The sequence below is a fragment of the Mercenaria mercenaria genome, chromosome 2, assembly GCF_021730395.1.
Source record: "Mercenaria mercenaria strain notata chromosome 2, MADL_Memer_1, whole genome shotgun sequence".
NCBI lineage: Eukaryota > Metazoa > Mollusca > Bivalvia > Venerida > Veneridae > Mercenaria > Mercenaria mercenaria.
Genome location: NC_069362.1, coordinates 60,542,385 through 60,568,208, shown reverse-complemented (window position 1 = coordinate 60,568,208; position 25,824 = coordinate 60,542,385). Strand labels below are relative to the sequence as shown.

Below are 25,824 nucleotides of genomic sequence, written 5' to 3'. Positions count from 1 at the left end.
ATTCTACTTAAGGTGAAAACCCACAAATTTTGTATTTTTTTCCCATTATTCTATTGAATATTCAACAATATTATATATCTATACTTTGTCCTCTGCATTACAACATAGTCTGTGGTCACAGGAGGTAGGTGAATATTGAGAACAACAATTTTGTCTCTGCTTTGTAATATGTGCAGAAGACATTTCCTAGCAGCAACAATTAAGTTGCCAGCAATTATGCAACATTTAAATGCTATTTGGACAGGTAGAAACTCAGAAAGACATAATGTTTTTATGATTCTTAACAGTCAAAAACAATAAATAAGTCATATTTACATTTAATGATACAAATATATATATAACAAGGTGTGAGTCGATGAGCAAAAATGCATTGTTTTAATTAAGGCATCTTTTGATTCATTCCCCTCTGGCATATGAACCTCATCATGACAAAAAGGTACCTTGCAACAACACTTTCAAGATATTTGAATTAATATTTACCTGTATTTGACAAATTTATATAATTTTTATCTTTGTGTCAGTAACTCGATTTCATTTCACCCGTGTCCACTTCAAGGAAAAACCTGTATTGGACTTGTGATAAGAAATGGTCTTGACCCAAGCAAGTTCAAACCCATTCCCTCCATGGTTGTGCAATAAACTCTATCCAATAGAAAATTGGTATTAAGGTAATGGACCTGCTGAATAACATTACGCATCCACCACATCAAGGGAATCATGTTACTGCACAAAAATTTAATAATAATATGGACAAGAAAATTTTTAAGACACCATTTGATAATTATGAAGTAACATCACTGAGACATAGAGTACATTTTGTCATGATGTAGCCCATTTACATCACATACAATCATACATATAAGATTCCCTGGACAATCTATAACATTGTAAACACTCATTATAATAATAAAAAAAATTGTGATCTTCACTTTGCAGTTTTCTTCCGCACTGTGTCAATGTTATTTCATTAAATAGGAAATACAAAAAAAAAAAAACCAAACATATTATGGGTATTAAGTTAACATTACTCAGACTTCTGATTTCAATCAACCATAACAGACTGGACACTAAAGGTCACTTTAAAAAACTTTAACTCAAAAATAACCTTGTAAATGTTAAATAATTCAAACTGGTATGTCACAGTAGAGCTATGGAAACAATTTCTATCCCCTAAGTTTTTTTTTCTAGTCGTAGTTATGTACAAAGTAATAAAATCCCTATATAAAGGACTAAAATCTAGCACTAGAATGTACGGCAAAGTTTAACAAACATAGCACCTTCTGAAATCAATTGTTAACCTAATGAACAAAAACTTGTATTTTGTTGTCGACACCAGCAACAATCTTATGTAAATCACACAAAATATCACAACCTAGCTTTGATCTAGAGATATTTAGAACTTTGCAGGTTAAATTTCTGTAGTTGGCAAGCCTGCAAAGTTGTCCTCTTTGTTTTCTACTTGACCATTTTGAACAGCATCACCATTTTTCATTTTACGATTTTGATGGTTCTGTAGCACTGCGTTTAAAATGGCATCTCCATTACCAAGTTTAGATTGTGGCACTTTGTTAAGATTGTTGTCCTCGGTGTAAAAGTTCATTGACATCTGTTGTTCACTGAACTGTGAAGGTTGGGTCGGGTCTACTGCATTATCATCCAGGGAATCATCATCATCATCACTGAAAGGGACATAACTATATTTTTAAAGTGCTTACTACAGAAATACTTATGAAATAATAAAGGGAAGATATCACATTAACTTAAAATGCTACAAAAAGTTCTAAAATATAAGTATTAAAAGTAGTCAAAACTACAAAAACTTTTTAAAAACAAGTCACTTTATTTTTAACCAACGTTTCGGCTACATCAGCCTTCTTCAGGGTTCAAAATAAACATAACAAAGGAAGTGACGTCAACGTCAAACGACGTCGATGACGACAACGTCAAAATTGAACAAAGAGTTTGGCGTAAAAATCATAAACAGGATCATAGTATGATACATAAAAACTGGTGAAAAAATGCAGTATAAGTGCAATGATTAAGGAAAGGCACCAGTAAAAACTGATTATGGAATACATACAAGTAATAAAATATACATATATAACAAGTATTTCAGAAAGGCATTAATACAGAATTTTTGAATTCATTCCTTGTGGAGACACAGTGCCCAAACGGTACATCCAGGAAGTGTCTTTTAAAAGCCTTTTCCAAGGATTAGTTACTTTATCAATGGGCATAAAAGAGAATTCCTGGATAGTATGTCCTTGAGAATTAAAATGTTCAGAAACATTAGTAGTAGTTTCTGGATAATGATTGATATCAAATCTATGACTATTCATTCTTTGTGAAGTTCTAGAAATAAGTTGAACAAGAGTCAATGGCCAAAGTTAAATTTTGTGCCCCATTTAAATTAGAAACTTTGTTCAAAATAGTGGACATATAGGAAAAAATATCTATCCTTTTGCAAATACTTATTTTGGAATTTGCTTCTGAAAGGCAGATAAGTGTTTGAAAGTACATTTTGTCTCTAAAAATATGAAAAACAAAACTTAGTGTGGAATTTTTCCTCATATTATGGTACGTGAGCAATGCCTCCATTTACGTGTACATTTTGTGATAGAATTAATACAAATAAATGTATCAACTATCTTGATCAGTGAGTGTCATGGTGAGTGTCTCAAAACAGTCAAAACATGTGTAAGGTTATTTTAGTGACTTTAAAATTCAACAACAAAACATGGTTTACTGTTTGCCTTACACTATAAATCTGTACTTCTTGGGAGACTTGTAAAAAAGTTTTTAAAAATATATTTACATCAAAATCAAATAAACATTCAAAATATTTGGAATCTTTCTTTTCAGCTAGCATGGGACTGAAATATGCATCTATTTCGAGCAAAACATAGCAAGGTGTCCCTGTATTTTCAAAGTAACAAAATTACTTCCTTGAAGCAAGTAACAGCAAAGGTAACATCTTTGGAAAAGATAATAGCCCTAACAAAATTTGGAAAAGACTATAACGCTAACAATATTTGGGACAGACTATAATGCAAGAAAACTTGTACTTTGGTTTTCATTTTTGATCAATTTGCATACAAACACCAATAGCAAACTCAGTTTGATGAACTTTGTTAACAAGAGATTATTATGCAATATTCCAGCTGCGCACCAGTCTGGATTTTTTTGGGGCTGAAGGACAAGTTATGGGTGAAGGCATCATGGGCGGAGCACAAAGCACCCAGCAGTAAGGGAAGTGGTACCCCATCTGGTGCAGCATAGGTATGAAGAGTGATACCCTGTCTCATAAAAATGTCAGCAGAGCCAGGGTCTCCATCAGCAAAATGGTAGCCTCTAGTGCATTTTTATGCTATAAATTCCTAGTACAAAAGTATCATTAATCTAAACACAGGAAGCGACTGCTGCATGTAACAACCTTAATACAGACGTTTATTTTGGTGGAACTCGAATGCTATTATTATTAAACTTCAAAGGGTATGCATGAATGTCATTATTTGATATATGTATGAAACTGTCACCCAGGTTTCCAAGGTACGGTACTTTTGATGAGTGTCAAAGATCACTTTTCGGCCAACTGGGTTGGGAGTAGGGGTCCGGGCCTGGTTAAACCCTATGGACTTCGTGAAGGACCAGAAATAAAATCCACCATACAAACTTGTGAAATCTAAGAATTCTCATTCACTGTTCTTGTTGTATTCATACAATGCAGAATGATATGTTTTTAGAAATTAGGGCATATAAATGGGTGAAATGAACGGAACTCTTTTCTTCTTAATGAGATAAAAAGAAACTTACTCTCTTTCACCTGCTTCTTCTAATAGCACTTTTTCTAAATAGATTGGGTTGGTACTGAAAATATAATGCATAATACAATGATATTTTCTACTACACAAAGAACTTGCATTTGAAATAACTTTTGAGAAGCAAGCTGATATCAAACACAGAGGCAATCAGATGATGATCTATGTATGTCTTTGTCAGCTAAATTTCTGATGAACTGTTTTGTTTTTGATTTAAGTAACAATACATATTATGGCAACATAAAGTGTTTTTTTTTTCAAAGTGTTCAAATATAAGATATATACAGATCTATATCTTATGTTACATATACAAAGCTGGCAAGCTGAATTTGATTCTGATAAATGACAGAAATGTAATAGAGTCTTCTATATGTCAAATTAAAATGGCAATTCATACAAATACAATAAAAAACATGCTAAAAACAAAAACTTTTTTTTCTCCTGGAAAAATGAAAAAAAAACTAGAAAATGCTTTTGTAAAAAAGCGCATGTCTCCCCCAATGCAAAGTCCTATAGGCAAGAAGTCAATAGGGGTCAGGAGCGAAAGTCAAAGAGACACTGATGGTTGGCTGCCATAGGGATCATCTACTTGGCATGTCCAGTCATCCCGCTAAATTTTAACACTCGTGCCCTAGTGGTTCTCAAGTCACTGTTCAGGCTCCTGTGACCTTGACCTTGATCAAGTGACCTCAAAATAAATAGGGGTCATCTACTCTGCATGTCCAATCATCCTATTAAGTTTCAACATTGTAGGTCAAGTGGTTCTCAAGTTATTTCCAAAAAATGATTTTACATGAACAGACCACTGTGACCTTGAACTTTAATAGACTGACCCCAAAATCAAAAGGGGTCATCTACTCTGCATGTTCAATCATCCTATGAAGTTTCAACATTCTGGGTCAAGTAGTTCTCAAGTTATTGATCGGAACTGGTTATCAATGTTCAGGCCCCTGTGACCTTGACCTTTAACAGAGTGACCCCAAAAACAATAAGGGTCATTTACTCTGCATGAACAATCATCCTATGAAGTTTCAACATTCTGGGTCGAGAGGTTCTCAAGTTATTGATTGGAAATGGTTTTCCATGTTCAGGCCCCTGTGGCCTTGACCATTAACAGAGTGACCCTAAAATCGTTAGGATTCATCTACTCTGCATGACCAATCATCCTACGAAGTTTCATCATTCTGGGTCAAGTGGTTCTCAAGTTACTGACCGGAAATGGTTTTCAATGTTCGGGCCCCTGTGACCTTGACCTTTCACAGAGTGACCCCAAAATCGTTAGGGGTCATCTACTCTTTATGACCAATCATCCTATTAAGTTTCAACATTCTGGGTCAAGTGGTTCTCAAGTTACTGACCGGAAATGGTTTTCAATGTTCAGGCCCCTGTGACCTTGACCTTTAATGGAGTGACCCCAAACTCGATAGGGGTCATCTACTTTGCATGTACAATCATCCTATGAAGTTTCAACACTCTGGGTCAAGTGGTTCTCTAGTTATTGATCAGAAATGGTTTTCAATGTTCAGGCCCCTGTGACCTTGACCTTTGACGGAGTGATCCCATAATCAATAAGGGTCATCTACTCTTTATGACCAATCATCCTATCAAGTTTCAACATTCTGGGTCAGGTGGTTCTCTAGTTATTGATTGGAAATGGTTTTCAATGTTCAGGCCCCTGTGACCTTGACCTTTGACGGAGTGACCCCAAAATCAATAGGGGTCATCTACTCTTCATGACCAATGATCCTATGAAGTTTCAACATTCTGGGTCAAGTGGTTCTCAAGTTATTGATCGGAAATGGTTTTCAATGTTCAGGCCCCTGTGACCTTGACCTTTGACGGAGTGACCCCAAAATCAATAGGGGTCATCTACTCTTCATGACCAATCATCCTATGAAGTTTCAACATTCTGGGTCAAGTGGTTCTCTAGTTATTGATCAGAAATGGTTTTCAATGTTCAGGCCCCTGTGACCTTGACCTTTGACGGAGTGACCCCAAAAACAATAGGGGTCGTCTACTCCAGCAGCCCTACAACCTTATGAAGTTTGAAGGTTCTAGGTCAAATGGTTCTCCAGTTATTGCTCGGAAATGAAGTGTGACGTACGGATGGACGGACGGACGGACGGATGGACAGACGGACGGACGGACAGGGCAAAAACAATATGTCCCCTGGGGGAGACATAAATATACAAGCAGTATTTCATGCTTTTTCATAGTTACAACATACCATTCCTACATATTTCATTTGTATGAATTAAAAAACATTCAAAACTACATGCATTGTCTGACAGCTTTCCAAGACATTTCAAATTACAATTTTGCAATACAAACCAAACACTTAACAAAAACAATACAAACAGATTAGGATGGGAAAACATTTTTATAAAATATATAGCTAGAAGTGTTTTACACGAAGGGGTTTCATATTATTTTGTTAGTTCTGAGGAAATGTTTTACAAAGATCTGTAATTACATTCTACTTTCACAACAAAAGGATATAAAGCCATCCAATGATATGCCAACTGCATTCAGAGATTCTGCACTCAAATTTGAGAGAAAGTTTCAGTTAGATCCGATAACATTAATTTCAGAAAGATAAAAATTTCTAGCTCACTTCAGTTTTAAGACATGTAAATTGAATTGCTATCATTAATTAATGCATTAATCAACCTTTAGCCTACTGACAGCAAAGTAAATAATTCTGCCTTTGCATCCATGCAGTCAAATCTTGATCTGTACTGTTTGCTATTCAGTCAGTAAATTTTCAGCAAACCCCTCTTTGAATAGTCAGTGGTACTGACCAAATTGAACGATGCACCAGTCCATTTTAGAAATTCAGCAGGCTAAAGGTTAAGGTAGTGATCTGAATGACAAATGGCCATTTCTATGTGTTCCATATTCTTGTATGCTGTCTAAAATGTCCCGCTGGACGGTAATATACCTTACAGGAGCACATGGCTGTCTGTTTTAGCTTTATAAAGTTGAAATTTCTGATTGTCATTATGAGCTACTTTAACCGAGTCTGATGTCACCAAATTGTCATGGATTTCAATTCATTCACATCCCCCACCCCATCCCCGCCTCCAACCCAACCCAGTCTATACACTTGCTACCATCATTATTAAACTCCTCTTTACAAAAAAGAATGCTAAATAATAGTATCATACTTTAGTATATTCAGAGTATCTTTGAAACTTTCTCAACTTTAACCTTACCTGTTTCATCTTCGTTGTGGTGTGCTCCATAAGTTATTTCAGTAACAAAGCTTTGATGGCAAAAATAATAGCTTATTTTAAATCTTAAGTGAACATTTTAAAGACAAATTAAGAAATGGTTGAAAGGTAAAGAGCAAGAAACTAAATGCAATTTAACAGCCTTGTTGTAAAAGTCACAAACAGTACTTTCTAGTGTATAGGCATGAAGGGGGCAATTAGCCGGATATGCCTCCGTGGTCCACTCGAATGTAGTCCATATCAATATATAGTGCAATTTTCCCGCCTAGTAAAGGCCATTTTCATGCCAGATATAAGCTTTATTGATGCTTGATTGTAAAAAGGAATGTCCGCAGATGATTTTAAGCTACGTTATATGCTTCAAAAGTTGATCTGAAGCTGCCTTGTAAAATGAAAGTGAAAGTAGGTATTTCCTGATGTCTACCTACGCAATATTAGCGTTTTCATCACGTGTCTCAGTCACGTGACCATGGTTTCACTGCATTATGGTTAACCCCATATTTTTTGGGTATATTTTGATTGCCTAAAGACAGACCTTCAAGACAAGGGTAGTCTCGCAGGAAGTGAAAGGCTAGAAATCTTGATAAAAATATGTTATAAGTTGTTAATTTTATATAGAAAATAGTAGCGGAGGCATTTAATACCTTCATACCTAAAATGAAAAATTCGCATTTCGTGAAAATTGCTTCAACCGATGTAAAACTGGTACTTTCTGATCAGAATTGAGCAATAAGCACCATTTTAAGATAAACGTGGCATATCATTTGCATATTTTGGGCAAATTTGAGATTTTTTCGGAAAGTAGGCAAAATTCTGATTTTTAAGGTGATTCCCCACATCTCAGTTTTGCATCAGCGACACCATTTTAGGTAAGAATGACAGAAATCGATTATTTTTCGTGTAGTTCTAGCTGTTTCTTGCAAATGAATTATAGAAATAAGAAAAGTAAGGCCGCATGATACTATATTTAATGAAAAATTGGCATTATCTATGCCCCTGACACGTTTTTTGCAGGTGTGGACTGTCTGTCTGAATGGGGCATAATTCCGACAGTAGCCATTCTTTCAAACTGAAAGTTGGCAAAATTGTTGACAATTGACTAACGTACAATAATTGACTGCAACAGAACGATTTTGAAAACTTTGGTATTTCTTATAGGCATGAAGGGGGCAATTAGCCGGATATGCCTCCGTGGTCCACTCGAATGTAGTCCATATCAATATATAGTGCAATTTTCCCGCCTAGTAAAGGCCATTTTCATGCCAGATATAAGCTTTATTGATGCTTGATTGTAAAAAGGAATGTCCGCAGATGATTTTAAGCTATGTTATATGCTTCAAAAGTTGATCTGAAGCTGCCTTGTAAAATGAAAGTGAAAGTAGGTAATATTAGCGTTTTCATCACGTGTCTCAGTCACGTGACCATGGTTTCACTGCATTATGGTCAACCCCATATTTTTTGGGTATATTTTGATTGCCTAAAGACAGACCTTCAAGACAAGGGTAGTCTCGCAGGAAGTGCAAGGCTAGAAATCTTGATAAAAATATGTTATAAGTTGTTAATTTTATATAGAAAATAGTAGCGGAGGCATTTAATACCTTCATACCTATACTTACCTTCAGAGCTAGCAGATTCGAAACTAACTTTTAAAGTAATACTACATGTATGTAAACAGTGTTAACACTTCTGTTGTACACTGTGTCACATGTATATTTTGATATTACACTTTTCACACATAACACATACATATTGTGAGTTCATGAATGTTTACTCCAACTTATAAATGTTGCCAGGATTAGAAAGGTTTTAAACACCATTCAAAACAGTATCATATTGTCTCACTCCTTCCCTGACTAAGAGTTGACTTACAGTATAATATTTTAATATTGCAAAATGACCCCTTTCAAAACACTTCCAGCTATAACAAGAAAATACCCTAAAATCTTGTCTGTCCCTCGTTAGTGTAAACTCTGTTAAACAACAAACATGTGAAATGTGACATACAGTCTATAAACACAGGATATAGGAGGTCCTCTCAAAATATGACACCAACATCTATTATCATGTCATAAGGTCTTTGAAATGACACTTCAGAATGGGTAGTTCTCTTATTCATAAGCTATATTCCTTTATAAGAATTCCTAAAATCAAAGTCGTTTAAAATTTATCAATTTCACTGTATAAAAGACTATAAGAGAAAATAGAAAAAAGCAATCCAGAGTTCATACATTCAGTTGTTGAGAAGACAGCAAATGCTTTTGCACTGAAAAATTGTCACTGCTTTTATTTTTTAATTTTCTTCAGTTCCCTAAAATTTCGTCAGTAATTTATTGGAAAGGATAGAAAACTGTCTATTGGCAATTTGTTTTTAAGTATTATCAGGTATAAAGTTTCAAATTTAGCTTGTTTTACATAAAATCTTGACAAAGTTTACCACCATTACACTACCCACAATATCTGGGGCCTCCATTGCCATTAGCCAAGGTAGCTAAACGCTACGAATTCAAAGAACTGGCTACAGATTTTTTAAAGTGGCTACAATAATTTTATCAAAATACTGCCAATTTCAGCAATTCAACTTCAATTTGGCAATTTCTCTCAAAATTGGCTACAACTTTCTGAGGCCCAGAGGAGGTCCTGATATCTTAGTGGCAATGTCAAGAAATAATTTCTGAGAGAACCCGACAGGTATAAGGCTGTGATATGATTCCCAGTGAGTAACCATTGTGCAAGTCCATGATAAATTACACACCTTCATTTATTATTTCATAACAATGCTAGGAATAATCATATACAGGTAATTAAAACTTGCAACTAAGAACCAGACAAAACTTCCCAGTCCTGCTGATTTTTGATGAAGCAGACAAACAACATCTGTTTTGAAAAATAGGACTAAACATCTCCAGCTAAGAATTTCAAAATATACAATAAACATCCCATAAAAAAAGCCTGTCAAATTCTGCAAATTATTATTTGTCTGATGTGTTATGTTCCATCTACTCAATATCATGGGAGGGAGTCTGGCTGCTTGTCAGATTTGAATTTTTTAATGGCGAGTGTTTTTGTATGTCTTGAATTTCAAGCGGAGGGTGTTGTGCCTGATCTTGAATTTCGGAGGTTTTTAGTCTTGATTAGGCAGGGGTGTTGTGCCTGTCTTGAATTTTAAGCAGGAGGGGTTTGTACCTGTCTTGAATTTTAAGCAGGAGGGGTTTGTACCTGTCTTGAATTTTAAGCAGGAGGGGTGTTGTGCCTGTCTTGAATTTTAAGCAGGAGGGGTGTTGTGCCTGTCTTGAATTTCAAGCAGGAGGGGTGTTGTGCCTGTCTTGAATTTTAAGCAGGAGGGGTTTGTGCCTGTCTTGAATTTTAAGCAGGAGGGGTGTTGTGCCTGTCTTGAATTTCAAGCAGGAGGGGTGTTGTGCCTGTCTTGAATTTCAAGCAGGAGGGGTGTTGTGCCTGTCTTGAATTTCAAGCAGGAGGGGTGTTGTGCCTGTCTTGAATTTCAAGCAGGAGGGGTGTTGTGCCTGTCTTGAATTTCAAGCAGGAGGGGTGTTGTGCCTGTCTTGAATTTCAAGCAGGAGGGGTGTTGTGCCTGTCTTGAATTTCAAGCAGGAGGGGTGTTGTGCCTGTCTTGAATTTTAAGCAGGAGGGGTGTTGTGCCTGTCTTGAATTTTAAGCAGGAGGGGTTTGTGCCTGTCTTGAATTTTAAGCAGGAGGGGTTTGTGCCTGTCTTGAATTTTAAGCAGGAGGGGTTTGTGCCTGTCTTGAATTTTAAGCAGAGTGATTTGTGCCTGTCTTGAATTTCAAGCAGGAGGGGTTTATGCCTATCTTGTGTTTTAATTGGGAGGGGTTCTGTTCTTTCTGTAATAACAGCCAAGTTGGTTTTGTCCACTTCATTTTAAATCAGTAGCAAGGGTTTTGTCCAAAGTGTTTTTTTTTCTTTCTACTTTTCATCTATATTTAACTATTATGGGTTTTAATTTCTAAAAATAACTGTTCTGTCACTACTGAAAAACCATGAAAATGGAAAGAAAACAAAAACCCTTACTTTTCATAAGCATGTACATTGGTGCCTGGCAATTCAGACTTGTGTAGATCTGAGCTAGAACCTGAAAATAAACAAACTAAAATTAAATATGCATTACATAATTACTGTGAAAGCAGTAAATTTGAGGTGGACTAGTTTAATGAATTTCGCAGTTGAGTCAATCTTGGAGCAGCAGAAATAACATCCCAAACAAGGACCTGCATTTTCAAAATGCAAAATCATGCCCCCAAGTGTACAACCAAAGATAATGCTTTTTGAAATTTAATGTTTGAAGGCAAAGGTCATATGAGGGTCAAGGTAATTTATATATAGGTTAGTTTCTTGATTGTTAAGTGCTCATGTCATTAATGTAGGCTGTAGGCAAAACATTAAAATGTGGTTCGTCTGAACACATGTCCGTACAGTTCAATCGCTACATGCTTGGAGGCATAAAAAACAAATAATAATATCTTTGAAATTAGAAATCCCTGAATTCATGTTCTTTTTTGATAAAATCAAACAAAATTCGATACCAACAAAATGAAACTAGAAAATGCTTTTGTAAAAAAGCGCATGTCTCCCCAAATGCAAAGTCCTATAGGCAAGAAGTCAATAGGGGTCAGGAGTGAAAGTTAAAGAGACACTGATGGTTGGCTGCAATAGGGATCATCTACTTGGCATGTCCAGTCATCCTGCTAAATTTCAACACTCTTGGCCTAGTGGTTCTCAAGTTACTGTTCAGGCTCCTGATTTTACACGAACAGGCCACTGTGACCTTGACCTTTAATTGACTGACCCCAAAATCAATAGGGGTCATCTACTCTGCATGTTCAATCATCCTATGAAGTTTCAACATTCTGGGTCAAGTGGTTCTCAAGTTATTGATTGGAACTGGTTATCAATGTTCAGGCCCCTGTGACCTTGACCTTCAACGGAGTGACCCCAAAAACAATTGGGGTCATTTACTCTGCATGAACAATCATCCTATGAAGTTTCAACATTCTGGGTCGAGAGGTTCTCAAGTTATTGATCGGAAATGGTTTTCCATGTTCAGGCCCCTGTGGCCTTGACCTTTAACAGAGTGATCCCAAAATCGTTAGGGGTCATCTACTCTGCATGACCAATCATCCTACGAAGTTTCAACATTCTGGGTCAAGTGGTTCTTTAGTTATTGATCGGAAATGGTTTTCAATGTTCAGGCCCCTGTGACCTTGACCTTTGACGGAGTGACCCCAAAATCAATAGAGGTCATCTACTCTTCATGACCAATCATCTAATGAAGTTTCAACATTCTGGGTCAAGTGGTTCTCTAGTTATTGATCGGAAATGTTTTTCAATGTTCAGGCCCCTGTGACCTTGACCTTTGACGGAGTGACCCTAAAATCAATAGAGGTCATCTACTCTTCATGACCAATCATCGTATGAAGTTTCAACATTCTGGGTCAAGTGGTTCTCTAGTTATTGATCGGAAATGGTTTTCAATGTTCAGGCCCCTGTGACCTTGACCTTTGACAGAGTGACCCCAGAAACAATAGGGGTCGTCTACTCCAGCAGCCCTACAACCCTATAAAGTTTGAAGGTTCTAGGTCAAATGGTTCTCCAGTTATTGCTTGGAAATGAAGTGTGACGTACGTACGGACGGACAGACAGAAGGACGGACAGGGCAAAAACAATATGTCTCCTGGGGGAGACACAATGATTTCACAGTATCAACAAGTCATAATAAATATAATTCATTCATTGATCAAGGTTAGTCTACCTAGTTTAATAATTACCTTACTGTATTAAATTACATCACTATCTAAAATTGGCACAATCTGTTCACAGTTATGGCACTCTTTTATTTCAAAGTATTTTGATTTCTACAAGTGTCAGTGTGTATCAATGTACAGACATGAACATTTTTGCATATACCCCAATGTAACCTCAGCATAAAAAGCTAATTAAATAACTGCATTGACATAAAACAGCACTTATCCACTTTTTGTTCTAAGGTGACAAAAATAATATTTAAAAGACAGTAAAACCTCAGAGACACTTTTGAAATGAAAGGAAATACTTATTCTTTACAGAATTTGCAAACGTTCACTTTTCTGTTGTTTTAGATATAAATTCAATTATAACCAAACTGTGCTGAGTGTCAAATTTTTCTCCTTTCTCCCGTAACTGTGAACAAGCTGCTTCAAACAGATCCAAACAACTCCCTGATAGCCTTGAAACAATTTAAAATAATAAAGTAAAAAAAAATAGAAATGTAAACAAGAGGGTCATGATGACCCTGGATTGCTCACCAGAGTAATATGAGCTACATGTTTCAAATGTCAAACTGATGATTTTTAGAAATTTTTTGGAAGATTTCCGATGTACAATCAAGTAACCCCTGGGGCGGGGCCAGTTTTATCCCGGGGGTCATGATTTGAACAAAGTTTGTAGAAGTCTACTAGGAAATGTTACATATCAAATATCTAAGATCTAGGCCTTCTGGTTTATTTTTAGCAAATTTATGAAGATTTCCCTATGTACAATCAAGTAACCCCTGGGGCTGGGTCAATTTGACCCTGGGGGGGGGGGGGGGGGTCAAGATTTGAACAACTTTTGTAGAGGTCCACTAGGCAATGCTACATGTCAAGTATCTAAGCTCTAGGCCTTCTGGTTTATTTTTAGAAAATTTTGAAGATTTTTCTATGTACAATCAAGTAACCCCATGGGGCGGGGTCAAAATTGACCCCGGGGGTCATCATTTGCACAAATTTTGTAGAAGTCTACTAGGCAATGCTACATGTCAAATATCTAAGATCTAGGCCTTCTGGTTTATTTTTAGAAAATTTTTGAAGATTTTCCTATGTAAAATCAAGTGACCCCTGGGGCGGGGTCAATTTTGACCCCGGGGGTCATGATTTGAACAAATTTTGTAGAGATCCACTAGGCAATGCTACATGTGAAATATCTAAGTTCTAGGCCTTCTGGTTTTTTTTAGAAAATTTTTGAAGATTTTCCTATGTAAAATCAAGTGACCCCTGGGGCAGGGTCAATTTTGACCCCGGGGGTCATGATTTGAACAAATTTTGTAGAGGTCCACTAGGCAATGCTACATGTCAAGTATCTAAGATCTAGGCCTTCTGATTTATTTTTAGAAAATTTTAAAGATTTTTCTATGTACAATCAAGTAACCCCATGGGGCGGGGTCAATTTGACCCCGGGGGTCATGATTTGAACAAGTTTTGTAGAAGTCTACTAGGCAATGCTACATGTCAAATATCTAAGATCTAGGCCTTCTGGTTTATTTTTAGAAAATTTTTGAAGATTTTCCTATGTAAAATCAAGTGACCCCTGGGGCGGGGTCAATTTTGACCCCGGGGGTCATGATTTTAACAAATTTTGTAGAGGTCCACTAGGCAATGCTACATGTGAAATATCTAAGCTCTAGGCCTTCTGGTTTATTTTTAATTTTTTTTTGAAGATTTTCCTATGTAAAATCAAGTGGTCAATTTTGACCCCAGGGGTCACAATTTGAACAAATTTTGTAGAGGTCCACTAGGCAATGCTACACGTGAAATATCTAAGCTCTAGGCCTTCTGGTTTATTTTTAGAAAATTTCTGAAGATTTTCCTATGTAAAATCAAGTGACCCCTGGGGCGGGGTCAATTTTGACCCCTGGGTCATGATTTGAACAACTTTTGTAGAGGTCCACTAGGCAATGCTACATGTCAAATATCTAAGCTCTAGGGCTTCTGGTTTTTGAGAAGAAGATTTTTTAAGATTTTCCTATGTAAAATCAAGTGACCCCTGGGGTGGGGTCAATTTTGACCCCGGGGTCATGATTTGAACAAAATTGGTAGAGGTTCACTAGGCAATGCTTCACACCAAATATCTAAGCTCTAGGGCTTCTGGGTTTTGAGAAGAAGATTTTTAAAGTTTTTGCTTTCTGTTGCCATCGCAACCAGAGTTCTGCATGGAATTCAATTCTTTGAACAATTTTTGTAGAGCTTCACCCAAGGAACATTCCTGTGAAGTTTGGATGAAATCGGCCTAGCGGTTTATGAGGAGATGTCATTTAAAGTAAAAGTTTACGGACGCCGGACGGTGACTGATCAGAATAGCTCACCCTGAGCCTTTGGCTCTGGTGAGCTAATAATAAAATATGAAAGATATAATTAAAAAATCTAGGAAAAAAGTGATCTTGTCCATGGATTCTTATTTCATCTTCTGGAAAGTGCTTAATAAACTGTAAGAATAGTAAGTTGACAAACTCCCTGTATCTGTGAAACACTATGACAACAACTGTATTTTCCCTTGTTTGAAACTAAAACCTTTTATTTTGACTCAAAGATAATTTGAAAGCATTATACTAACATAAAATGGAATAGGTTTTAAACAGACATTCAAAACTTTGCTGAAACAAATGACGAGGGGGACACTACAAAAGGGTGAGATTATAACAACATGCATGCCATATACCATTAGTTTTTAATCAGGTTGAACTAAATTTAGATCATCTTTAACTACACTGAGCAGTTTTCAGTTAACTATACGCCAAAACCATATGAGCCGTGCCATGGGAAAACCAACAGAGTGGCTTTGCGACCAGCATGGATCCAGACCAGCCTGCGCATCTGCACAGTCTGGTCAGGATCCATGCTGTTCACTAATGGTTTCTCTAATTGCAGTAGGCTTTAAAAGTGAACAGCATGGATCCTGACCAGACTGCGCGGATGCGAAGGCTGGTCTGGATCCATGCTGGTCACAAAGCCACTATGTTGGTTTTTTCATGGCGCGGCTCATATGGATAATTTCCTCCAAAATACAGCTGAAACTATTAAATTTCTTCCAGTAGCAGTTACAGTAACTCAATGTCAAGTTTGATAGCTCAAAGTCTTGATTTTAATTGAAAATAAAATTCAGACACTATGAATTTTGATAAGTTGCACATTCTTTCTATTTTCTTTTTTTTGTGTTAAAAGTCACAAGTTAAATTGAATTACTAAGTTTCAACTGCACAACAATTGCCTTGGCAACAACATTTTGTTAGTGAACCCTGTAACAGAGGTAAGCAATAGTATCCAACCCGCAACATACAGCACACCGAGAGACAACAGACAAAGATACCTACACTGTGAAACAATTGTACCAGTGCCATTATGAGCGGTAGCTGACAAAAAATACAAAAACAAACACCATATTATACAAGAACATTAACATATTAAAGCTTTACTCTTAATAAATAAGAATAAACACCAAAACATTTTTTTAGATAACTGATAACAACGCCTACCTCTTTCAGTGTATTTAGACAGCACCATTAACTGTTAAAAGGGGTGCTTACCAAAAAGATACTGACTGAATAGCGAACAGTGCAGATTATGATCTACACTGGTTGCAAAGGCAGAACCAATTGTGTCCAGCATGACGAGGGTTAATGCTTCTACCACTGGCAATATGTAGCTACCAGCAATGACAATGAGAGGGTGAGGGATGTGGTCATGAAAAGGGAATCATTAGTCAGCAGTGTCCATGAAAAAAACTGCAGATGAATGGGGTGAAGGGGATCATAGAAAGGGAACTACGTCATAAGCAGCAATAACATACTACAAATTTAAAGTTCCAAATAAAATAAGGGGTATAGAGGATACTGCATACCAAAATAACCCTACCCCAACAACCCAATCCCATTTACAATAAAAGTTTATACTTTCTTAGCTAGTACCATCAGTAGATTTTTGTGTTATTAGAATGCATTCATCAGAAGACAAAAAGTTAATGATTTATTTCAACTGGGCCACTGAATATAATGCTACCATACTCCCTCCATTACCATGGGCATTTATTTGAAGGTATACAGTATATGGCAAAATCGATAACTAAGATGTGTCAGCAGCTAATCTAAAGGAAAGCAGTTTACTATTCCCTGTCAAGTATACAGCAAGAGCACTGCAATGCCGAGCAATATACACCTAAAGGTATGACCTTTGACCCCTAAGTGTGACCTCTGCATGTCGTCTGGATGTAATGAACATTTGTGCCAAGTTTCTTTAAAATCCTCAAGCAGTTCAAGAGTTACAGAGCAGACACGAAACAAAGTCATATGACCTTTGACCCCTAAGTGTGACCTTGACCTTGAAGTGAGCAAGCCAAAACCTGCACTCTGCAGGTTGTCTTGATGTGGTGAACATTTGTGTCAAGTTTCTTCGAAATCCTTCAAGGGGTTAAGGAGTTACAGAGCAGACACGAAATTGCTAATGGATGGGCAGGACGGACACAGGCATCATAACATAATACGTCCCTTCGGGCGTATAATAAAGTTTAAGACTGATGTTCATTCCATTCAAAGTAAATGTTAATATAAGGCTCTGATATCTTCATGCAACATTTAGCCAAGACCATCACAAGACAGCTGTTAATAATCTGTATGTTTTCATCTGCATCCAAACGGGTAGGCAATTAGAAATAAAGTCCCCTAGTCTTAGATATAGTGTGCAATTAAACATATATAAATATTTATTCAAATTATAATGCAAAATATCAGTTACAAATCTACAAACTATTCTACCATAAAGAAATATACAAATAAAATGTTCAAAATATAATGTAAAAATTGAAAATTATTTACAATTTTTATCTAATCTAAATGCATTCTGGAAGTCATGTAAAATGAAAAGAGCAATATTGTGGAATATGAAGACAACAGAAAGATGAAGCATTTCTACTAAAGGACAGAACAATGATTCTTTCTGTCTCTCAAGCAGATCTGGGTGCTCTTGATTTACCTTCGGTAACAACCTGATCAGCATAGGTTTTTCTCCAGACCTTGCCCTGAACTCGTGTTAGGGTACGAGTCCAGTTATCACCCAGGGAATCCAAACTTGCTACTGTAGGTATATATATATATCAACCAATTTCTAACCTACTTTCCAATACCTTTTAAGGTAGTGAAGCCATCATGACATTTGCCTGAATATGTATTCTCTATATGAAATTTAGGCAGAAAGTTGTTTGTAACCACTGAAGAATGCCAAAGCAGGATATAGGTAACATATGAGTAACACATAAAACTGAAATTGCCAAATGTCAATACTGGTCCACTGCCTTAACAGAACAATCTACCATATCTGAGTTTTCTAACAAAATTTAGGTACAAAGTTGTGATTTATGATTCAATCTTCTTTTGGATATATTTTATTTTAACTGCTATAAGGTGTAATTATAAGCCAACTTTATGTATAACAATTCAAATAAAAATAAACAGAAGCCAAATACCCAACAAAAAAATAAAACCATGGTTTTTGATGAGTGGTGTTTGTACCTACTGGAATACTCAAATGAAGAAATTACAATCATATGAAATCTATTGAATAAACATGAAATGATTCATATTGTAATACTACCACAACTGAGACCCTCCTCCAATCTTTCTATATTGATTACTTTGGTAGTTTTATCATTATTCTCAACAAAAATTCATAAACATTTAGATATAAAACTAAAAATCTATCAAAAGCTCATTTCTCAAAAAAGAAATTACAATAACTCTACTAGACTGAAAGAATAATTGCCAGGAAACAATAGAGACTGCAAACATGTAATCATGCTGTCAAAAGTCTACCTACTCATAGTATGGTAACTCAAGTCGGTCATATATTTTTCTTTCATCTACCGTCATCCAGATCATCAGATGCAAATTATTTGATGAATTTAAACTGTTTGACAAGAATGTCCTGAACAGCTAAATTTAATGTCTCAAAACTTACTTAGCAACAGCCCACTGCTGGGTAAAAACAACAGATCAGTATAAATTCATAGCAACTGAAGATTATTGCTGGGTCACAGCAACAGCTAACTGACTTGTCATAGCAACAACTCCCTGCAGGGTCACAACAGGAGTTCTCTGCTAAGTCATAGCAATATCTCATTGCTGGGTCACAGCAACAGCTCAATGCTGGACCATAGCAACAGCTCAATGATGGATCATAGCAACAGTTCAATGGAAAATCATAGCAACAGCTCAAAGCTGGGTTATAGTAACAGTGCAATGCATAATCAGAGCAACTGTTCATTGCTGGTTCATAGCAACAGCTCAATGTTGGATCAAGGCAACAATAGATAATTGTCAGGTTCAGGCAACAGTTCATAGCTAGGTCATAGAAACCTCTCATTGTCAGGTCACAGCAATAGTTCACTGTTGGATCATAGCAACAGCTCATTGTCAGGTTACAACAACTGTTGGATAAAGGGTCACAGCAACAGCTCAATGTTGGATCATAGCAACAGCTATCGTCAGGTCATAAAACAGTTCACCGTCAGGTCACAGCAACAGGTCACTGATGGATCACAGCAACAGCTCATTGTCAGATCACTGCAATAGGTCACTGATGGATCATAGCTACAGCTCATTGTCGGGTCTGAGAATAGCTCACTGTTGGATCATAGCAACAGCTCATCATCAGGTCATAGCAATAACTCATTGTTGGGTCATAAAAACAGCTCATTGTCAGGTCACAGCAAAAGGTCACTGATTGATTATAGTAACAGCTCATTGTGAGGTCATAGCAATAACTCATCGTAGGATCACAGCAACAGCTCATTGTCAGATCTCAGCAACAGGTCACTGATGGATCACAGGTGGACGGATACCTCAGTGGTTTGCACACTGGCCTTCCAATCCTGAGGTCAGGGGTTCGATCCCCGGCAGCTACTCGGGAATTTTCAGAAACACTTTTCAGTGTTCCCACCCAACTAGAGGTGTACTGGTCAGGAACCCAGGCAATCCTTGTGTGTATCAGTGCTATACGCTTGGCACGTTAAAGAACCAGGCTGTCTATTCGCAACGAGCTAGGCTAAGTTAGCTGGACAAGCCTGTATCTGATTTCTGATCTCTCTGTGGGGGCTTTGTCTCACTCTGTCCCTCTGGTCAGATCGCTCTGTGTCTGTACTAGTAGAGGATGAATTAAGCGCCCTATGTGGCTGCATTTGAACTATGTAAAGCGTCTTTGAACGTGAAATTGATCATGAAAAGGGTGCTATATAAATCTGGTATAATAATAATAATAGCAACAGCTCATTGTTGGGTTATAGCAATAACTCATTGTTGGGTCATAGAAACAGCTCATTGTCAGGTCACAGCAATAGGCCACTGATGGATCATAGCAACAGCTCATTGTTGGGTCATAGCAATAACTCATTGTTGGGTCATAGAAACAGCTCATTGTCGGGTCACAGCAATAGGCCACTGATGGATCATAGAAACAGCTCACTGTCAGGTCACAGCAATAGGTCACTGATGATCATAGGAACAGCTCATTGTCAGGTCACAGCAATAGGTCACTGATGGATCATAGAAACAGCTCATTGTCAGGTCATAGCAATAGGTCACTGTTGGATCACAGAAACAGCTCATTGTCAGGTCATAGCAATAGCTCACTGTTGGATCATAGCAACAGCTCATTAGGTCAAAATGATAGCTCACTGTTCAGTCATAGAAACAGCTCATTGTCAGGTCACAGCAATAGGCCACTGATGGATCATAGAAACAGCTCATTGTCAGGTCACAGCAATAGGTCACTGATGGATCATAGAAACAGCTCATTGTCAGGTCATAGCAATAGTTCACTGTTGGATCATAGCAACAGCTCACTGCTAGGTCACAGAAACATGTCATTGTAAGATTATAGCAACAGCTCACTTCTGGGTCATAGAAATAGCTCAAACAAATTGAACATCACTGCAAGCTGATTAAAACCTGACTATTTCAGCAACAAAACCATTTTAGAGTTATCAACTTACCATAAGCCATCGCTGTGGCAGCTTTTAATTTTCTCTTATACCTGCAAACACAACATAACACAGGAGTTAAATTACTGTTATTTCAACAATTCTTTTTTTCTTTTCTTAAGTCATTATGAAGACATAAAACAGATTGTGAGGCAAAAGAATTGTGAATAGTGTTTTGATAAAAAATATTAAAGGCAAGGTTTACAAAGGACAAATTACATTTCTTCTTTTTGTCTAGACTGTGAATGAAAGTGAAAATAACAAAAATAATTTCATTACTTTTTTTCTCACTATTTCAACTACACGGCTGTACCCTAGTGGCCTCCTAGTTCCAGTGACTCCCTGGGTTACGTGGCCTCAACATTTCCAACCAAAGCGTATTTCTATAATATAGTTACATGTAACTTTGTGATTTGTACCCACAATAACCCCACTGACAAAAACCTTAATTAACCAACTCTACATGGTCTGTAAATAGCAACTTTTCACAACCTAGAATCAGAAGTTACAAGACTTACTGTTGTCTGGATATGTAGAATACAATGCATAATCCAACACAGAGTAGTGTCAGTCCGATTGTCACAAGTATTAAAGCCATCTTGAACGTATCTTCTAAACTCTGCTCCTCCTTGGCTGTAGTTGTTGGCTAAAAAAGAAGTATGGAAATTAAAAACTGGGATAAAAATTTTCTAGAAATTCTTTATATAAAGTTACTTTAAAATCAGAAAACCAGTTAATGCGTGGAGGTAATTTTCACAAACTTTGCTTGTTTTTATTGGGTTTATCAAAGCAGCGACACAATTATAAGTCAAATGATGACTTTCCGGCTTTGATGATGGAGGAAGACCCCAGGTGCCTGGGCCAGCATCAGGGTAGAACCACCGATCTTCTGTAAGCTTGCTGGATGGCTTCCTCACATGAAGAATTCAACGCCCATGAGTGACGCTCAAAAACCCATCAGTGAGGGGCAAGTGATTTGTAGTCTGAGACATTAACCCTTACCCTGCTGAATTTCTATAATGAACTGTTCCATCATTCAATTTGGACAGTACCATTAACTGTTAAAAGGGGTGCTTACCAAAAAGATACAGACTGAATGGGGAACAGTGCAGATCATGATCAGACTGCACGGATGTGCAGGCTGATCATGATCTACACTGGTCGCAAAAGCAGAGTCATTCGTGTCCAGCATGATAAGGGTTAACACTCCACCACAGAAGCCCCTTCACCAATTTTGAGTAACACTAATGTCATAATGTTGTTGTGCTGATGGTGTACAAATATGATGATGATACACTTGCAAAGCACAGACCTTTCCTTGATTTCATGGTTATATAAATGAATAAAATCAAATGCATGTAAATGAATTCTTAAAATTCCCATTCATTTCAAAAGTTGAAATCCAAGAAGTCATATCCTCAAGAAATAGCTGTTTTGGGCAAAACCGTGAATTTTTCTGCCCATAAATTAAAGAATTTAACAGTATTGACAGAAACCCAGAGGTTGCCAAGCAGCATATAAACAAACATTAATTATGCAGGCTATAAACAAAGTGCCATATGTCAAGTATGTGGAATTATTCACTCAATTATTCATGGTATAACTTTTGCAATAATTCATATGCAAGGTAGGTCTAATTTTCATCTTGATCTTCAATTATATCCCAATGGGCATTAGAAATATTTTAAATTAAGATCCAATAATCATTTTGATGGAAGCCATGAAATTTTATGTCTGCACTGTTAACTGATTTTGCAGCAATAATCTTACACCGACTTACCACAATTTCGAGCACCTTGTAATCATATCTCAACCCCAACAATGCTTCAGCAAAAGAGTCTATCACCCTGAAAGAACAAGAATTTGAGACGTAAGTAAAATTTAAAATACATTCTCTAGCTTTGGAGTGAATGTCAAGATTGCAAAATTCGTATAATTTGTATTTCCATCTTATTTTGGTATGCACGCTCTGAGTGTGATAAATAAGCAAATACACCTATCTATTTAAATGGTTATTCTTTTATCTTGAATATAAAGCTGAAGTTTTCATTCAATTATTTCACATAAAGGAGGACTGTGTCACTTTTATTATCTTTTTTAATATGGACGGTACATGTGGTTTTATTTTCATTATGTACAAAAGTAAATTAATAAAAGTTGTGTTACCTTAGAAGCTCTTGTGCCGATATTGTCTCATTGGTCTTCATATTTTCCCCATGAATAAACATGTCAGTTCTGAAAATTACCAGTTTTTACAGTTTACCGTATATACTGTATTAAAAACATGTCAGTATTCAGAGTTACTATATATACTGTAATAGTAACGTGTCAACACGAGTTACCATTTATACCATACTAGCAGAAACATTTATGAGATCAAACAGGAAATAACTATATTATAAGTGAATTTTAATCTGATCTCATTCTGGCAAACCAGAGGTCTACCATGGTTTCCTAGGTTAACTTCTGGCAAATTTCGCTGACAGCTTTAGTTTGATTACAAATCAGGTAAAAAAATTCAGCCAATCAGTTACATTTCGTGACAAATCTTCACGAACCAATCAAAACCAGCCATAAAAAGCATGACCGTGTCCTTATCGACACAGAATTACGAGGAACTTTAAATGCTTATTTCGTGTTAACTTAAACTATATGGGCTTCTTAGATACATACATGTACTAACTGAAACACAATTAAAAACCCACTCACTTTACAATAAAATGACAAATAAGGAAAATATTGCAGATAGAAAAACAATTTTTTAGAAACATACTGTGCAATAACTTACTTATTAATTTCAGGAAGACCGTATCTATTTTCATGTGTCTGAATTTTATCAACAACAATTCTATAGCCTGTTGTTTGTTGAAGTTTTCTGAAAATAATAAATTCCATGGTAAGTATTTACCGTATTTTCCCGAAATAAGGCCCCCCCTCTAATTAACGCCCCCCACCCATTTTGGAGGGAAAAAAATCAACAAGAACGGGAAAAAATCACCTACCTCATTTTTATAAGTCCACATAATAAGTAATTTACAGTACTAAAGTCCAATGTATTAAAAATTAAACACACTTTTAAACAATCCATGTACCGTAAGTCCAAAACATTTGTACTAAGTACGGTATGTAACAGAAAATTAAACGGTAAATACATTTTTGATTTGTTTTTACACCACTCGCGCACACGCTTCCTGCCGACTTTAAACAAACTTGCAGCAATGTGTTTACGATATACCCTTTTCTTCGGCAGTTTTAAGAACTTTTAATTTAAAAGCAGGCACAGCAGCGTGTCAAACCATTGACATTGTGTATTGCGCAATTAGGTACCCGCATGTACTAAGGAAAATGTTATCGGAGTACACAGCTGTTTGGGTCATGACGTACTGTGTAGTATCGCGAGCGTGTCAAAAAGCCAGACATGGAATACACGAGGTACCGTATTTAAATGCATAAAAGACACACTGCATTAAATTGGATGCCAAATAATTACGTTTTGGGGGGATTAAACAACACAGAAACACTTTACAGCTAGTTTGAACGATGTTTTTAAGTTTTGTAAAAATTTTCATTTTTTATTTTTTTACCTCAAATAAACGCCCCCTCTTTGGAAAATGTAACGCCCCCGGGGGCGTTAATACGGGAAAATACGGTAGTCTCTTAGACAATAACGGAGGTCTAGCAGAGAAAACAAGAGGGCCATGATGGCCCTATATCGATGGCCCTATATCGCTCACAAGAGTTGGTCTGGCCTACTGACCTAGTTTTTGACCCCACAAGAGCTGGTTTCGAACTTAACCTAGAGATCATCAAGACAAACATTCTGACCAAGTTTCATAAAGATTGAGTCACAACTGTTGCCTTTAGTGTTCACAAACTTTTCCTTTGATTTGACCATGTGACCTAGTTTTTGACCCCAAATGACCCAGATTAAAACTTGACCTAGAGATCATCATGACAAACATTCTGACCAAGTTTCATAAAGACTGAGTCACAACTGTGGCCTATAAAGTGTCCACAAGCTTTACCTTAATCTGGCCTACTGACCTAGTTTTTGACCCCAAATGACCGTGTTTCAAAACTGACCTAGAGATCATCAAGGCAAACATTCTGACAAAGTTTCATAAAAATATTGGGTCACAACTGTGATCTCTAGAGTGTTCACAAGCTTTTCCTTTGATCTGGCCTACTGACCTACTTTTTGACCATACATGACCCAGATTACAACTTGACCTAGAAATCATCATGACAAACATTCTGACCACAAGCTTTTCCTTTGATTTGATCAGGTGATCTAGTTTTTGACCCCACATGACCCAGATTCGAACTTGACCTATAGATTATCAAAACGAACATTCTGACTAATTCTCATGCGTTTCAAATTTAAATTGTGGTCTCTAGAGTGTTGACAAGATTTTCCTTTGATCTGGCCTAGTGACCTACTTTCTGATCCAACATAACCCAGTTTCGAACTTGACCTAGAGATCATCAAGACTAACATTCTGACCAAGTTTCATAAAGATTGGGTCACAAATGTGGCCTCAGGAGTGTTCACAAGCTTTTCCTTTGATCTGGCCTACTGACCTAGTTTTTGACCCTACATGACTCAGTTTCGAACTTGACCTAGAGATCATCAAGACTAACATTCTGACCAAGTTTCATAAAGATTGGGTCACAACTGTGGCCTCTAGAGTGTTCACAAAGCAAATGTTGACAGACGACGCCGGACAATGACTGGTCACAACAGCTCACCTTGAACACTTCGTGCTCTGGTGAGCTAAAAATCTTCAAATCAGTAGATCTTTCATAACATCATTCTCAAATCTTATCTCAATTGCATTAAACATAATTCATGCTGCTTTTCCCAACCAGTTTTACCATTTGTCTCGATATAAAGGATTTATACGATATCATTACCATAGATACCCATGTATAATGCGCACCCCGATTTTAGCCCAAAATCCTGGGAAAAAAAACATTTTTGATC

The 25,824-nt window shown here is 36.8% G+C and overlaps 1 protein-coding gene across 6 annotated transcripts in view; it reads right to left on the bottom strand.

Annotated features, from left to right (window-relative positions):
• Window positions 1-204: 204 nt before the first annotated feature.
• The window catches only part of LOC123564077 (cadherin-23-like), a 73,659-nt gene continuing 48,039 nt past the window's right edge, over window positions 205-25,824 (bottom strand). The window contains exons 30-39 of one of the 6 annotated variants that reach the window (XR_008369840.1): window positions 23,629-23,715; window positions 23,007-23,075; window positions 22,621-22,687; window positions 21,359-21,486; window positions 20,853-20,893; window positions 17,840-17,941; window positions 11,097-11,157; window positions 8,987-9,021; window positions 3,814-3,867; window positions 1,619-1,679 (exon numbers count right to left, since the gene is read on the bottom strand). Coding sequence is in view for 3 of the 6 variants with exons in the window: in XM_045357368.2 (XP_045213303.2) it covers window positions 1,409-1,679; window positions 3,814-3,867; window positions 11,097-11,157; window positions 17,840-17,941; window positions 20,853-20,893; window positions 21,359-21,486; window positions 22,621-22,687; window positions 23,007-23,075; window positions 23,629-23,715 (880 nt within the window). In the remaining 3 variants the exon portion in view is untranslated. Of the gene's footprint in view, window positions 1,680-3,813; window positions 3,868-8,986; window positions 9,022-11,096; window positions 11,158-16,185; window positions 16,225-17,839; window positions 17,942-20,852; window positions 20,894-21,358; window positions 21,487-22,620; window positions 22,688-23,006; window positions 23,076-23,628; window positions 23,716-25,824 lie in introns of all 6 variants that reach the window. The other 5 variants (XR_008369841.1, XM_045357368.2, XM_053536703.1 and 2 more) reach the window with 5 other exon arrangements.